The sequence below is a fragment of the Sardina pilchardus genome, chromosome 22 (genome assembly GCF_963854185.1).
Source record: "Sardina pilchardus chromosome 22, fSarPil1.1, whole genome shotgun sequence".
Lineage (NCBI taxonomy): Eukaryota > Metazoa > Chordata > Actinopteri > Clupeiformes > Clupeidae > Sardina > Sardina pilchardus.
In genome coordinates this window covers 10,336,256-10,353,150 of record NC_085015.1, presented here as the reverse complement: position 1 = coordinate 10,353,150, position 16,895 = coordinate 10,336,256, and the positions used below count along the sequence as shown (strand labels likewise).

Below are 16,895 nucleotides of genomic sequence, written 5' to 3'. Positions count from 1 at the left end.
ATGGAGAATGTGACCCTCGTCTCGGCAGCAGAAATGAGTAGATGGACAAGCAGAGACCCTGTGTTGTCCAGGGTGACACAGTTCATTCACCATGGTTGGCCGCCACAAGACCGAGACCCAGCTTTCCAACCATATGCTGTTAGGCAAACCGAGTTAAGTGTGCAAGATGGATGTGTCCTGTGGGGCTCACGTGTAGTGGTGCCGCCGCCGGGAAGGGACACTTTGTTACAGCAACTACATCATGGTCACATCGGCATCACTAGAATGAAAGCTTTAGCGCGAAGCTATTTCTGGTGGCCAAAGTTGGATGCCGACATTGAAGCTGTTGTTAAAAGATGTGTCGCATGCCAAGAACACCGTAACTCACCAGCTCCCGCACCACTCCATCCCTGGGAGTGGCCGAGCAAACCATGGCAAAGGTTACACATTGACTATGCAGGACCTTTTATGGGACACATGTTTTTGATTGTGATGGACGCTCATTCCAAATGGATGGATGTTTATCCTGTAACGACCTCAACCTCAGCCAGCACGATTGAATGTCTAAGAAAGAGTTTTAGTAATCAAGGACTACCAGAGTCAGTTGTGTCCGATAATGGCTCGTGTTTTGTGAGTGCGGAGTTCAGAGAATTCATGCAGAAAAATGGAATCGAACACATCACTTCAGCTCCTTATCATGCTTCCTCCAATGGTTGTGCTGAGCGCGCAGTCCAGACATTCAAGTCAATGATGAAGAAGGCAGGTGAGGGAAGCCTGACCACTAAAGTGTCAAGAGTGCTGTTTAGCTACCGCATCACACCACAGTCCACCACTGGGCTGTCACCGGCGGAGATGTTGCAAGGGAGAAAATTAAGATCAACGTTAGACCTTATCCATCCGGACCGCAGAATGAGAGTGGAACGGAAACAGAACATTCAAAAGAAACATCATGACAAGCAAGTGGCAGGGAGACAATTCCAGGAGGGAGATGCAGTGATCACAAGGAATTTTAGTCATGGACCTAAGTGGATTCCCGGGTTCATTACCAAGATAACCGGTCCTGTCTCCTACAAGGTCATGCTTGGTGATGGCAGCATTGTGCGCAGGCACGTCGACCAGATTTTGGCCAGGGTGGAGGACAAGGACTGGGAACCAAAGATCATGGACACCCCGGGGCCGGCTGAATCTCCAGCAGCAGCTATGGCGGCTTCAAAGAGTTCCATTCCTGAGGGAAACTGTGGTGTTCCAGAAGCAAGCACTCAAGATGTGGCTGAACCGACTTCAGAAAATGCCGAACCATCAGTTAGGGACATTCAACCTCCAGGTGTTCCACTGCAGTCACGATGTTCGACTACACCTGCTCGTCGGCCGGTGAGACCGATGTCGAAGCCAATTTATTTGAAAGACTACGAGTGTTAATGATATTGTAAAAAAAAAAAAAAAAAAAAAAAAAAAGTGGACTGTGTACTTGGTGTGACAGTACTTAGTCATGGTTAAATGAAAACATGTTTAAACATTATGTACTTTATTTCAAGGTCACAGTTAAATGGGAGTGGCTGTTGCATGTTTCATGGATTTTATGCAGGGAGTTGTATGTTGTTCCCAAGACGTATATTCTGTTGAAATGTTTGTTAACGGAAGTAAGCAACTGCTTAAGGGGGGAGGAATGTAGTAGATGGGAGAATGTTAACTCTGTCATGTTAGAATTGTCCACTAGGTGGCAGTATCAGTTCAACTAAAAGACAATGTAGTAAGTAGCTCAGTGCTGTGCTGTAGAAGTAGTATTCCGAGACTGCTAGGCTGATGTATTGCTCCAACAAGTGTTCTAGTAAACTTCAGATAATGACTACATGCTGTGCGCCTGTCCTTTACTAATATCCAGGATATTACAGTGGGTATGATATAGGCCTGGCCTACATGCTTTAACGAAATACGTTGTCAATGGTTATTTGAGCAAGCTAGCCAAGGTCTAGCTAATTTATCCTGGCTGTAGATAAAGCAGGATAGGCTATGTTTTCCCAATATGTTAGCAATTAATAAATAAATGCTGAGATGTTTGGCGATTTAATTGACATTTGAAAGAACAGTGTGCTAGATGGACCACAAGGACCAGTGTTAATATGTGAACAGTATGATGATGATCTGACAGCTGTGCTCAGCATACAGTCAGTCAGCTGTTTGCTGATTTTAAGTCTTTCAGCACTGTGTGCACAACTCTCGTTGTTGACAGCTCCGCCCATGTCTCAGCTAGCCGCCGCATAGCCGGCCCGCGTGCTCACTGCAGTCGCACCGGCAATATGTGTACCCTCAGGGGAGGACAATTGGCAGCGTAAATCACCTCGGCGATTAGCCGGCTATCAGTGAGTACAATCGGGACTAGCCGGCTAAAAGCCCGTGCATCGCCGGCTATCTGTGCAGTCAGTAAACGGCTTCAGTTACCTCGTCCAGTCCGCCTAAGCAGTCTGCTCTTTGGGACCGTTGGTGCTCGACAAGACAAAGCATTTCAGGTCACCGGCGAGACAGCAGGCTTCGCGGTCCGGAGTGGGCAGGGGATGAATTAATAATACGCGCGCCACTTTAAATAGCCCCGGTGAAATATCTCACAGCCGGCCGAGAGACACGGCGGAGAGCAGGACCGGTGATGCCGATTCTTCCCCCAAGGCCGGGAGCCAATGCAGGGTCCACCTCCAGGCCACATCCGGCAATGATACGGGCCACATCTGGGACCGGATCAGCAGATACTGACACTGACTTATTCATCTCTCTAAAAAATGGTCTCTCAGACAGAAGGTGCACAGAAAGCATTTTCTTTCTTTTTTTTTTAGCACTCGAAATCAAAGTGCTCTCTGGCTGGTCCCCCAACATCGCCATCGCCGGTGATCGCCAAAACTTTGCGTGAGAAAAACAATTCAATACTCCTTATTTCACACATAATCTGGTCTACATTTCGTTGTGTCATTGCATCGTAATAGAATGAAATGGAATCGCCTTCAGCTGTAATTGCAAACGCAGGAGACCCTGAATTGGTCATCTCATTCCAGCTTGATAACCCCAGTGAAATATTCACCAAGGCTGGTGATGCTGTTTTATTTTTCACAAAGGAAGGTTGCTTTGCTGGTGATTTCATTTTTTGTTGTTGTTGCTCTGGTTGGCCATTCAAGCTACTGGCAGTGCTTGTGGTACCGTGAAGGAGGATCGTTAGTTACATATCCTGGGTACAACATGTGGGCACGTTTGCAGCTGCTGCCAGTCAATTGTGCATTGTTGTTGTATCCTGTGTCATGTAGTATAATGGTAAATAGGCTTGGGTGCTGATTGGCCTCTGGGGAAATCCCCTGCCTATACAGCACACTGAGTTTAACACCTGTCATGTGTATCTGAAATGACTAAAAGTGGTTTCACAGCCAGCAGACGGTCAAGACTGCGTATTTTGTATTTTTTCAGCAGTCGTAAACAAAGTGCAGCCTGAGCGCTTTCCCTAACGTCCTCGGAAAGCCATCAACGTTCAGAGCAGAGTGGAGTGTGGAGAGCGTGACCGTTCGGTCACTGCAGCCACAGAAGGGCCTCATCTGGCTGAGAAGCGGCTTACATCTGGTCTGGGGCTCAGCGGCCATCTCTGGTTTGATCCTTCGGGGGCCATCACTGAAATTACACGACGTGGCCGCGAAGCGCCCGATTCATCTGGCTAAAAGTGCTCTTGTATCCGCACAGAGAGCATATTTTTCAGTAATCAAAATCGCCGCACGGCCTGGGCATCCTCACGTCACCAGAAAGCCATCAGTGAAATGAACTGAACTCTGAACAGGGCAAATATGTGCACTACTTGTATAGCTATGCCTCCTGCTGATACTAATGCATATTGAAAAACAAACATTTTGAATGTTTGAATGTTAAAAACAACAACAACAAACACTTGTTAAACATCACAACAAAGTCTAACATTGTGGCTGTGATGAGCTGATATCAATTTATTCACTGCAATGAGATAAAAGAACACACACGTACTGTGCTGTGTGTGTGTCAAACAAGGACTTTGTTTTCCACAGGAAAACACTTTACCACTTAAGAGTTGTGTTGAAAACTACCATTTTGAACTTGTTAGCCCCCATAGAGCAACTCCCTCACAATAACGACACCAACAAAGTCTAAAATAAAGCTAAACACACTGTCAAACGGACATCAAATCATTCACTACTCACTACACACACAAACATGTCAAGTGAGGACAGGGCCTCTGTGCTCACTGGTAAACACTTAACCGAACACAACAAACAGCACGGCTGCTAAATTGTCAGTAAAACCCCTTAAAGGGCTCAGCGACGAGCAAAAATAGCCGCGGCCACCTGCTCTGGCGACCATGTTTTATTCGGGGGGTTGTCAGCAAGTAATGAATAGGCAGCGCTTTTGTCTGCGAAAAACACCTCGTTTCCCCCCTCGCTTTCAATATCATGTCACCAAATCTGTAACGAGTCGGAGACTGACAGATGTAGACTGGGAGGGAGATACCCTCGTGCATACACAGACACACACTCTCTCTCACACACGCACACACACACACATACACACACATACACACACACACACACACACACACACACACAGTGAGAAAGGAACATTTTTGTCTGCAGAGATAAGCTTTTATAGATAGACGGAGCTTAAGGGATGGGAGTGTGTGAGGCTTGCATGTTGGGGGGTTGTGGGTGTGTGTGTGTGTGGGGGCGGGGTTCTCTGAAATCAACCAACATCGAGGATGAGGTTTGATCTTCTGTAATCTGCAAAGTCAAAGTGACCCAAAAAAAGACCACCAAGACAGCCCCGAGACCTACTGAGGAACACACACACACACCCACACCCACACACACACACACACACACACACACAGATAAACAAAAACAGGCCCACTGACTCAGACACCTGCTTCATGCTCTTGAATGTAAACAATTCGCCATCCAGCATCCTGTGTTGTGGGATCTGTGCACAAGGGCACTGAGTCTCTGGTGTGTGTGTGTGTGTGTGTGTGTGTGTGTGTGTGTGTGTGTGTGTGTGTGTCTGTGTCTATCCCCAGACCCAAATGCGCTTTCAGATGGCCACAGATATAAAGCTTTAATTTGTCCCCTAAACAAGCTGACATAGAATACACATCTGCTGCTCTTAGGTAAGCTGCTGTTGCCATGGCGACAGACCCGGGGCTCACTAAACATTAATGCCTGTGTGTGTGTGTGTGTGTGTGTGTGTGTGTGTCTGTCTGTCTGTCTGTCTGTCTCTGTGTGTGTGTCATTGTGTCAATGTGTGTCTGTGTGTGTATGCAGTGTGTGTCTTTATTGGTGGTCACAACTGAAGAGGGGCTTTGTGGAACGACAGTGGTCCTTCTCTGCTAACACACACACACACACACACACACACACACACACACACACCTACAAAGTAGAGGAGCCAACAAACCAAAAGTACAGCACCGCATCATACATGCGTGTGTCTCTCTAAACAGTGAACCGTATATGCTGTATGCACACACACACACACACACACACACACACAAATAAAAATATACAGTAACGGACATATGGACACAGAAAACACACTCAAATTGCAGCCCACTTCACAAAACATTGTCTCGATTCATTTAATTCTCAGTGTCCATTCTTCTGTCCATTCATTTCAAGCTGACGAACACAGACGAAATGGGTCAACATTTGAAACGAGCGTATCCATTTACTTATGAAAAGGGAGCATCAGCTAGGCTGAGTTAAGCGCTAAAAGGCTAATTCTGACAGAACATTGTTTTGCTATCAGATGTCCAACTCAGGCGGGAGGGGCGGCGGGGGGGGGGGGGGGCACAGGACGATTTATTTTCCTGTCAAGGGCGACGCGCCGGGGAAGGAAAACAATCACATTTTCGGTGGGTGGGACGTGTCTGGCAGCGCCCGCAGAAAGGCCGACCCCCGCTAGGAGTGCTCGGCCGGGCCGAGGCGGAGCGGGCAGCGGGCAACGGGCAGTGGGAAGTGGGCGGGAGAGAGGGGATGGACGAACGGGTGGATGGATGGGCAGAGAGATGAGGTCATCCTAATCTCGCGCCGTATAAATCTTCACTTAATCCCAGCACACAATCTAATGAGGATAACGGGGGAGGGGGGCGAGATGGGGGGGGTGGAAACATGTACAGTATCGCCGAGTGTGTATACGAATTTCACCCACGCTGCATGAACTTCCCCTGCAAAAAGCTTATATCATGTTGAATAGATGCACTCGAATTGAAAATCCCAGCCAATTCCTAAAACCAGATGAAGTTAGGATGCTTATGATGATGTCTGGATGGATGGGTGTCTCATAATCACTGGCATGAATAACCTCTCTCATACTTCAGAGGTGCAACAGCCACTGTTTTGGCAGATCCCATGGCACTCCGTATGCCAAAGGGTGACTAGAGTGTGCTATCGGACTCCGAACGTTACACCAGTTATAAATATCTGTAAATATCCGTCGCGCTTCGTTAAACCCTCCACTTTGGGCCACTGGCCATCTGACATAATTACCGGCCGAAATCATACAGTAAGCCACTCGCTCGGACGGCGCTGCCAAAAAAAGAGACACAGAACGAGGCGGAGGGTTAGAGTGGACTAAGTGATCTCTACGAGTTCCCGAAAGCGACGTTTGCTACGGCTATTCAAACAACATAGACCGAGCTAAGCCGCCATCTAAGTGAATTTGCTTTGTAGACACCCAAAGACAGACACAGCTGTGACCCGCTGAAAGGTGGGCTTAAACGACCCCGTGACGTCGCCTTTTCCATATTTAGACGTTTACATCGAATCACTCGGCGAGCCCGTCGGCCCCCAGCGTCTCCTACAGCGGTGGTGAAGGCCTGCTTTTGTCGACGCGCCGGTCTCCCTCGCGGGAGTTGAACTCGTGACCTTGTTGAGTGTACACAAAAAGCGCTCTGCGGTAATTGGGATACCGTGGTGTGGCCTTCACAGAGCGCCAGCCTGCAGGCAAGGACACGATGCCAGGGGTCAGCCTGGGTACTCCCTTGTGTGTGGGGGGCTATGAATGAAGTGGCCTTGGCCTGTGCACTGGGGGGGGGGGGGGGGGGGGGGTTGGGGTGAGGGGGGGTGGACGATGGGCGGCGGTTCTGTGGGTGTGACTTACCAGGACTCGTCCGGTGAGCGTCTGCGCCGAGATCATGACCCCGGCCCAGTCTTTGACCGAGGTCATCCAGCCCACCTCGCTGGCAGCCACCACGGCGTCCTTGTCATCGCTGGTCTTGACCACGCCGTCCGCTCCCACGACAACTGTGGGGTTGCTGACTCTCTGAACATCCTGGCATATCAGGAGAGAGAGAGACAGAGAAAAACAGAGAGAAGGGGAGAGAGAGAGAGAGAGAGAGAGAGAGAGAGAGAGAGAGAGAGAGAGAGAGAGAGAGAGAGAGAGAGAGAGAGAGAGAGAGAGAGAGAGAGAGGGGGGGGGGGGGGGGGGAGAGAGAGAGAGAGAGGGAAAATAGTAAGTGAATTATAGCCACCTGTCTACTTTTATAGCTGAATGTCTCGTAATATGTGGCGCTGTGCTAAACAGCACACTGGTCTGCACAGGAGGACCAACTCACTTTCAGTGGCACAGATATAACCACATGTGTAGACAAACTGGGGGGAAGCAACAGTCAAATAAACTCAGTGGACATAAATAAACTCTCCAATATAGGAGGCTGAGATTGCATCTATCTATAAAGAAAGAAATCGGTTTGTGCAAGTGTGTGTGTGTGTGTGTTTTGTCTGTCTGTCTGTTCTTTGCACATCTCTTGAACAGTTTGTCTAGTATATTGCTACCTTAGTAGTGCAATATCGAGAGTGACTGGACGAAAAATGGATAAGACATCATTAAAACACAATATTTTGTGGCTCTTGAACTCAAAAATATGATGATCGATGCCAGAAGCAGTGTGCCTACAGCCACAAAAACACTTACAATCAACAGTATATTTTGTTGAGGGCAGATGGATGCAGCATTGTACAGCCAAGGGAACATTTTGTATAGGCACTGCACTGGTCAGATGCAATCATAAAGTCCAAGGAGAGTCTGACATCTACACAGAAAGGTTAAGAAACTGTAAAACATTCCTGAGCAATACTATGAACACAAGTTAAGAGATACAGTATGTCTGAAAAAAGTCTTGTTTTTCAAGGATCTTGACTCCTTGAAAATCAAGACTTTTCTCAGACATATCTCTGAACTTGTGTTCATAGTTGGATTTGTGTACCCAGCGGAATATGGATGCAACTCTGAACAGTTTTTCTGTTTTGGAATGGTGACACACACTTGACTACCCATAATATCATGGCCACTGATTTGTGTGTCACCATGGTATCCATGACCATCAAAGTGTGAGTGGGCTGTCTACTGGGAGAGGCAAGGGGCCAAGCGCTGGGAACAAGCACACAGAACAGAGAGCCTGGCATGTTCCACGCAGAAAGGTTCCAGTTCCGCCCTCTCATTCTGGAACCATTTCATTGTGCCACGCACTTTCCAAATTAGATTCCGGTTCTTATCTGAATCATAACCATACACACGATCAATACCCCCCTGTTGCAAACACAGTTTGATGTTGTTTACCGCAGGTAAAAAGGATTAAAAAAAAGCACGCTCCACTTGCGCTGGTTGGCTGCATGAGAACGACTGCCCTTGGGAGTTAGCTGTCAAGGAGAACTGCAGTCGTTGCAGGCTACAGTAGGAGAAGGTGAACTTCTCGGGGCTTTTTCACTTTGTGTTAGCGCTCGGCGCCTTGTTGGGTGCGTGGGCGTCGCATATTCACAGCTCCTCCCGAGAATGCGGCGCACTTCGCCGAGCTTCGCCGAGCGTCTCCTCCCTTCCACTGCCCCCCCCACCCCCTCCTTTGATCTACTCCGTGGGGGGACGGGAGACGCACAACAAAAGGTAGCTCCCAGCACTGTACCGAGAGCTATCGTGTGTCCCTCTGCACCCTCCTGTCCCCCACCACACACACACACACACAACACAGACACACACACACAGACACACAGACACACAGACACACACACACACACACACACACACAGACACACACACACACACACACACACACACACACACACACACACACACACACACACACACACACACACATACAGTACACACACAGACACACACTCATACAGTACACACACACACACACACACACACACACACAACCCTACCCCAAGCACCCCAAGTCAGTGACTGTTGTTTCAAAGAACTCCTGGCATGCGGGAGTGAAGTATGCAGCATGTGTTGGGAACCCGTCCTCCCATAAATCACCGATTATTGACCAGCCTCTCTATGAATGGGCGTGACCCAGCAACATTGCGAAAGCCACCACCGCCGTGACACAAAAAGTGTGCGTCACAGTTCTATAGAGAGCACCACCACCATGCCCGTTGGGTGGAGTCACGACGCGGACACGGGTGGCAAGAGCGGTCGGAGCGTGGCGTGTAACTCTAGAACCGGACTTTTATTAGAACTTTCAACGTGTCAATCTGACAATGGTGCAGTCGTATGGGCAACAATGACAGAGACGACAACACACTTTGGATGAGGATAGAGGCTTTGATTAGTCGAAGGCCTCTTACTTGCTTTGAAACCTAATATTGATATCACTCATCAACACTGTCCATAACATCCAACACAAATAACTAACCAGCTCAGTGGAAAAATACATTGCCCAGTAGAGCGATACTAAAAATCTATTTTACAGATACATTGAAATTATACATTATCTCGGCTTCATTGAAAATAAGGACTACCCTCAATGAACCTCCGAGAATATATAAAGGTTGAATAACTGAATGAATGAATTGCATTCACCACGACCTAGCAAGTCCATGCAGAGAAGACGGCCCACCCTCTTTTAAACTGAGTTCAGCTGTGGCGGGGGCCTCATAACAAGCATGCCTGGGCATACAGCGCACATTATTTTTATGCCTGACATGGCAAAACAGCATTAAAGTTTCAACACAGTCACTGGCCGGGTGAACGCTCCGCTCAGCATAACAATACCGACAGGGCCGTTGCGTCAACCGGGAGCGGGAGGTTGCCTGCAGCACAGCACAGCGCCGGATGGGCTTTGAGGAAGAATTGATGGGGGCGTTCAGGGCGTATCCTGATTGACAGATTTAGATGGGGGCTGTCATGGTCTGAGCAACGCCTTTTCCCACCGTGCAGTGCAGTGCTGGCAGTCTTGGAGTTGGCTAAGACATTTGTTTAATTTCGCAACTGTAGTTCACAACATAATGTAATAAAAAAAAACCTCGAAGATAAAAAGGCAGAAATGTTTAATGAATGTTCTCACCTACGGACATGAACTGACCTCCTGAACTCGCCAACACTACAAGATCAGATAAACAACTTTGCATTCAGCACTAGAATGCAAAACTATTGTCAGAAAAAGCACTCGAGATAGGATTTCACTTCCCCGATTCACTCCTACCACACAACAACATCAGAAAAAAAGACAAGCTTGCACTCCACACTAAAATGCAAACTCTAGGCGTACAAAGCAAATGAGATAGGACTTCAAACGAAACAGGACTCCCCGATTCATACCTAGACCCAGTGCCACAGACTCATCCATAACATAAGGAGGTCTGTCTCTACCACCCACTGCTGGGTTCGCATCCTCTCCCATCCACTCATCGACATCCTTAATCCATGCCCTCTCTCCCCCTCTCCCTGGCCATTTTTAATCAGTTTTGTAAAGGATTGCTGGGAAACTATTCGGAAAAGAAAAGAAAAAAAAACAGCTACAGTACTGTTGCCACAACATTACAGCCGGTGCGGCAATTTAGCGAAGCCTTAAAACTCTAAGTGCTCTTCAGCATTAAAAATCAGGTGTCCCACTATAATCATCCCTGCGTGGCTTTTGAATGAATGCATGAAGGAAATCAAGTCCCCGTAATTGCTCGCGCGGAATACCACTCGTTGCGGGGGAATGCCACTCTTGGCTCGGTGAGTGCAGCCTACTCCACTGCAGTGGGAGATAATGAATTTAATACGAGGCTGCACCTAATAGCCCGATTAGCCGGCGCTGGCAGAACACCGGCATAAATAAAGCCTGAGCCTGTGGCCCCTGTTTGAAATGTAGGATGGGCCAGCCAGGGCCTAATTGTTAAAGCAGTGGTAGCAGTAGCAGCAGCAGCAGCAGCAGCAGTGGCAGGAGGAGGTGGTGGTGGGGGTGGTGGTGGTGATGGAGGAGGAGGAGGAGGAGGAGATGGAGGCAGGGCTAAGGAAGGTGCCAGGGGTGGTGGTGGTGGTGGTGGTGATGGAGGAGGAGGAGGAGGAGGAGGAGATGGAGGCAGGACTAAGGAAGGTGCCAGGGGTGGGGGTGGTGGTGGTGATGGAGGAGGAGGAGGAGGAGATGGAGGCAGGGCTAAGGAAGGTGCCAGGGGTGGGGGTGGTGGTGGTGATGGAGGAGGAGGAGGAGGAGATGGAGGCAGGGCTAAGGAAGGTGCCAGGGGTGGGGGTGGTGGTGGTGATGGAGGAGGAGGAGGAGGAGGAGATGGAGGCAGGACTAAGGAAGGTGCCAGGGGTGGGGGTGGTGGTGGTGATGGAGGAGGAGGAGGAGGAGGAGATGGAGGCAGGGCTAAGGAAGGTGCCAGGGGTGGGGGTGGTGGTGGTGATGGAGGAGGAGGAGGAGGAGGAGATGGAGGCAGGGCTAAGGAAGGTGCCAGGGGTGGGGGTGGTGGTGGTGATGGAGGAGGAGGAGGAGGAGGAGATGGAGGCAGGACTAAGGAAGGTGCCAGGGGTGGGGGTGGTGGTGGTGATGGAGGAGGAGGAGGAGGAGGAGATGGAGGCAGGGCTAAGGAAGGTGCCAGGGGTGGGGGTGGTGGTGGTGATGGAGGAGGAGGAGGAGGAGGAGATGGAGGCAGGGCTAAGGAAGGTGCCAGGGGTGGGGGTGGTGGTGGTGATGGAGGAGGGGGAGGAGGAGGAGATGGAGGCAGGACTAAGGAAGGTGCCAGGGGTGGGGGTGGTGGTGGTGATGGAGGAGGAGGAGGAGGAGGAGATGGAGGCAGGACTAAGGAAGGTGCCAGGGGTGGTGGTGGTGGTGGTGGTGGTGGTGGTGGTGTGGCTTGGCGTCAATGCAGCTGTTAGGCCGACTTACGATTTTGCTACTCAGGGGAGCTGGCCAATTCCTGGGAGATAGGTATTTATAACCATAACCAGGGAGACACACACACACACGCACACACACACACACACACACACACACACACACACACACACACACACACACAGTCACTCACTGTGACTGTGTATATACACACAGAGGAAGAATGACAGGAGAGGGTGAGATAGAGGGACAGAGAAAACAAGGCGGAGGGGTGGGGGGGGAGCGGATGGCTGATGATATATGGACACTGGGGGCAAAGTAAGGAAAGAACGCAGCTAGGAGAGTTGAAAAGAGAGATGAGCTAGGAAGAAGGTATTGCAGAAGTAATGTGTAAGACAAAGTGTCGCCGGGGCGTGAAGAGAGAGTAAAATATCGGCTATAGAGGGACAGAAGTAGGGCTGGGGAGATGGACTGTGAGACGGAGGACTGTGAGGCGGAGGACTGCGAGACTGACCACGGGTCGTGGTGGCTCAGGGGGAAACTGCTTCATTTAACTGAGTATGGGTTCAATATTTCACGAACCCACTGGTACCGCGCTCGAAGAAAGGCTTCACGCCGTTGCTGTGCACAAAAGTGCACTCTTGGAAGTTTCCCCATTTACTGAAGAAGGTGTAAATGGCATTTTCACACTATTCATTCATCCAGAAAGAAATACAGTAGAAAAAAAGGCTTGGCTTTATTTTTCGAATAACTTGCTGTTTTGCAGATCCAGAGCCACGCTGTTGTTGCTTTTTTCTTTTCTTTCACCAAAACATAGGTACAAGACAAGAAACATGACATGATGTAGTTTTATCGGGAGGGAGAGATTCTGGCAGTGACTCCCCAGGTGACATAGAATGTATGTATATAGTCTATAGAGACTAAAATGAAAAGAGGTTTTAATATATCCACACGACTTCTCTTGTGATTCAGCATCACTCTCTCTACATGCTCCCAACAAGTCCCAGCAGAGAGAATAGAGGAGATTTGCAAGTGAACAAATCATGATGAAATTCAGGGCATAAGCTGCAGCTGACAAAAAAAAAGAAGGTGAAAACAGTTTCAGGAGTTTGTTGACTTGCTCTACTTCATTTTAATTCATTTCCTCCTCCTCGGGGAAGTGGAAAAATACAACGACTTGTCGCCGTCACAGCGTGCTGCCTCATTTTTCTAGTTCAATGTGCAAAGCATGCAGGTCTTGCGTGGAGAGAGAGGGCCAAATCACAGTTCATTGCTCTCGTTGCAGTGTAAATGTGCAAATGGCACGCTTCTTCACGAGTGCCAAATCTACCTCTTGACATTCTCCTGAGATGCAGCGCTTGTCCAGGCGCCCAACTGTGACAATGCGATGGGTTAAGCTGGCCAGAAGTCTTGTGGCACTCTGGCGCAAGCCGATTGGAGAGTGATTCATGAAATTTTTTTTTTTTTAAAAACGTGAGAGTCCAACACTCTCCCTCTGGAACTGGACGTGTTACAGAGTCTGTTAAATAACTGAGAGTGCCTCAAAGCGCATTGAAGCAGGGCAGGTGTTGCCAGGTTGGTGCTAAGTCCCCCACCCCTTATTTCACAGTCAGCAGCAATGCTGGCAGGTAAGAAATGTCTGTTTGTCAACAAACGAATGGTCATGGCTAGTATTATAACAAGATGAAGACATCTGGAGGGTATTTCTGTTATGTGAATTTAGCAGGGAAAGTACATTTCCTTGTAGAGGAGCCTCACAGCTTAATTCACCAAGCAAATCAAAGCTGTAAGGTTCTTCTTTCAGGAGTCTTATAGGTTTACTTACATGAACTTACACTAATCCATGTACAGTAGGCCTAGGATTCCAGCAACCTGTACTGTGCTTGAGGATATTGTTCGACCAACAGAGGACTAGTTTGGGAATTGGTTCCATTCAGATTTTTTTATTTTTTTTTCAACCTCGGTGCTATCTATTGAACTAATCAGTTTTGATAAGGACCGAACATCATCAACAAAGGGTGAAGTGTGCAAATCTAACCTGTAGAAGGACACACCCATTCTGATTCACAGGGGAAAAAAAATCTTGGTGCCAGCTCAACTTTTTAGCTTCCGAACTGATTTATTTTTGGTAGAAATGCTCAGAACGGTTCTCCATATGGAGTGTGAACCAGGGCGGAGCTGCTTCTCTGTTGATGGGAAAATACCTAACAGCGCACTGGAAGCGTGTTGCTGCTGAGTGTGTGAAATCCTACTGAGTCCATGTGAAGAATGACACATAACACGACTGAGAGAAGAATCACAACAACAGAGCCGAGCCACTGCGGCAAGACGCACATAGATCTCCAGAAAACACATCTATTAGGAGATGCTTTCATGGTGCAGAAGTGCAGAGCAATGCTGGGAGAGAGAGAGAAAGAGAGAGAGACAGAGAGAGAGAGATGGAGAGAGAGAGAGAAAGACAGAGAGAGAGACAGAGACAGAGAGAGAGGGAGAGAGAGACGGAGAGAAAGAGAGAGAGAGAAAGACAGAGAGAGAGAGGGAGATAAAGAGAGAGAGAGAGAGAGAGAGAGAAGAGGGAAGAGGAGGCATGAAAGAGGCTTGAGGAAATGGTGTGGAGCTCATGAAGAATGCTTAATTGGCTCTACACAGCTGTCCTGTCACGACTAATGATCGTGTCTAAAACAGTCCCCCTGAAAAAGGCCCCCCTTATAAATATTTTATTTAAACTATGGCAAAGTTCAAAGATAAATAGCCAGTGGTGATGGCAGACATCCCCATGACCAATTAATCCTGAGAGGCTTTCTTCATGAATCAAAGGCGGGTGGGGTGTATCATCAAAAAGGTAGTATATTCATCTTTTTTTCTGTGTGTTTCTGGTGCAAATGCCATATTTGTGTATGCATATTTATGACTATGTTGTCAGCTTCTCAAATGATACAGAAATATTATGGTTGGTTCTTAGCAGAGGTTTAGTGTAAATCAGCAATGACAACAATATTATCAACGATATCATTTAAAATGTTGTAACATTTTAAAGTAGTCAATTAGACTACTAACCGGGTTAAGGGCAATATTTTGGTTATTCCAGTTATAATGATAGAACTGTCTCAAGTGTACTCATTGTAGGCCTACTAACTGTTTTCAATGGCCAGACTGTGTGGCTAGCCAAACCTTATGCCATAGCACCATATACTCATAAGTCACACCTTCAATTTATTCTCACATGAATGTACACTCTCTAGAATGACCGTGGGAATAGCTTTAACAAGTAATGTATACTAGTTGGTTATATCACACTGACACTATAAGTTAGCAAGCTAACAATGCTACCATCAAATAGCTTCCAGAGAAATTTGTCATCAACATTGGGAAATCGAGGATGAACTAGGCTGTTAGCATACATTGAACATTTAAGTAAACACAATTCCTTCAAACCATGCCCCAACGTGGGGGGTAACGTTTGCAAACCTTTCTGCCAACTGTATCTATACCAGGAGAGTCCCCATGGCGCAATGCCTTTTTTTTTGTTTATTTATTTATTTGTTCATTTTATTTTATTGTTTGGAAAATTGTTTATGTCTTAATGTCATGCATCTTTTGTCTTGTGTATGGTTGCACTGTGCATATAAAACCACTACATGAATAAAAGTATATTAAAACCACTACATAAATAAAAGTATAAAAGTAAAAACATATATACATACAGTATATTGTCCTGATTCCTTATGTTTTAGCTAATAAGTTATCACGCTAGGCATACCCTCTCTGTCTTCAAACACCTGTGGATATGCAAAGGGCTGAACGTTTTATGAGCGATATGCACCAATTTTCTGAACACATAGCTGGGGACCTTTTTTGAAACAATGCTTTTTAATAAATCTGTCTAATTAAAATGCAGCTCCATTTGTTAATTTCCTATATTTCATGTTATTAATAGACACTGATGGAATCATCTATTTTCAACAAACCCATTAAGAGTGAAGATAAAGCTTGCGGTCAGTAAGAACCCTGGCAGGCCTCTGCATTATTGAAACACTTGCTCAGTCATTTCATGAGGTTTCCATGAAGAGCTATTCCAGTCTCCACTGTAAATCTGCGACACATAGATCTTTGCAGAAGTGAGAGCCAGACCTTCAGGAGACTCCACCAAACCAGGAAATGAGGGGGAATAATCATAAAAGTGTTAAACCATTACACTTTGGACTGATTTCCCCTACTAGGATTAAGACTAGTCCTAGACTAAAAGCTTTTTTTCAATGGGAATCTCCATTGAAGTTCTGAAGGACCAGGCCAAACCCATGGAGGGGAAACTGTCCCTTTGTGCTGTGCCGACAGCTACATTACAAAAGTATGCCCCTGTGTTTTGTCCTTTTTTCCTCCATTTTGCATAATCATTGTGAAGTAAAAAGAAAGAAAAAGACTTTGTGTTACGAAGAAAGCCCCGTGTTAGCGCTCATTAAGCATTGGGCCGTGTTCATTAGCAGAAATCCCCCCATTACTCCTGGCCAGCCCTTCTCTCACACCCTCATGCATGCTGTGCTTCCTCACGTCACGAGGACCGTTTCCACACACAGGGCTCTGGGTATTAAATGAGGCCCTAGAGGTTTCATTTTCAACTCTCTTCCCCCTGTTGCCTTCTTAAGACCACCTCCACACACACACACGCACTCCCCTATACCCCAGCCCCCTGACACACACACTCTCCAAAACAGACACACACACACACACACACACACACACACACACACACACACACACACACACACACACACACACACCAAAAACGATACACACACACACACACACACACACACACACTCCC

General features: G+C 47.5%; 1 protein-coding gene across 8 annotated transcripts in view; it reads right to left on the bottom strand.

The window, feature by feature from the left end:
- The window catches only part of LOC134070412 (calcium-activated potassium channel subunit alpha-1-like), a 123,855-nt gene that overhangs the window by 97,235 nt on the left and 9,725 nt on the right, over positions 1 to 16,895 (bottom strand). For all 8 annotated transcript variants that reach the window (XM_062526757.1, XM_062526758.1, XM_062526760.1 and 5 more), the window contains exon 2: positions 7,126 to 7,296. In XM_062526757.1, the coding sequence (XP_062382741.1) occupies positions 7,126 to 7,296 (171 nt within the window). The remainder of the gene's footprint in view (positions 1 to 7,125; positions 7,297 to 16,895) is intronic.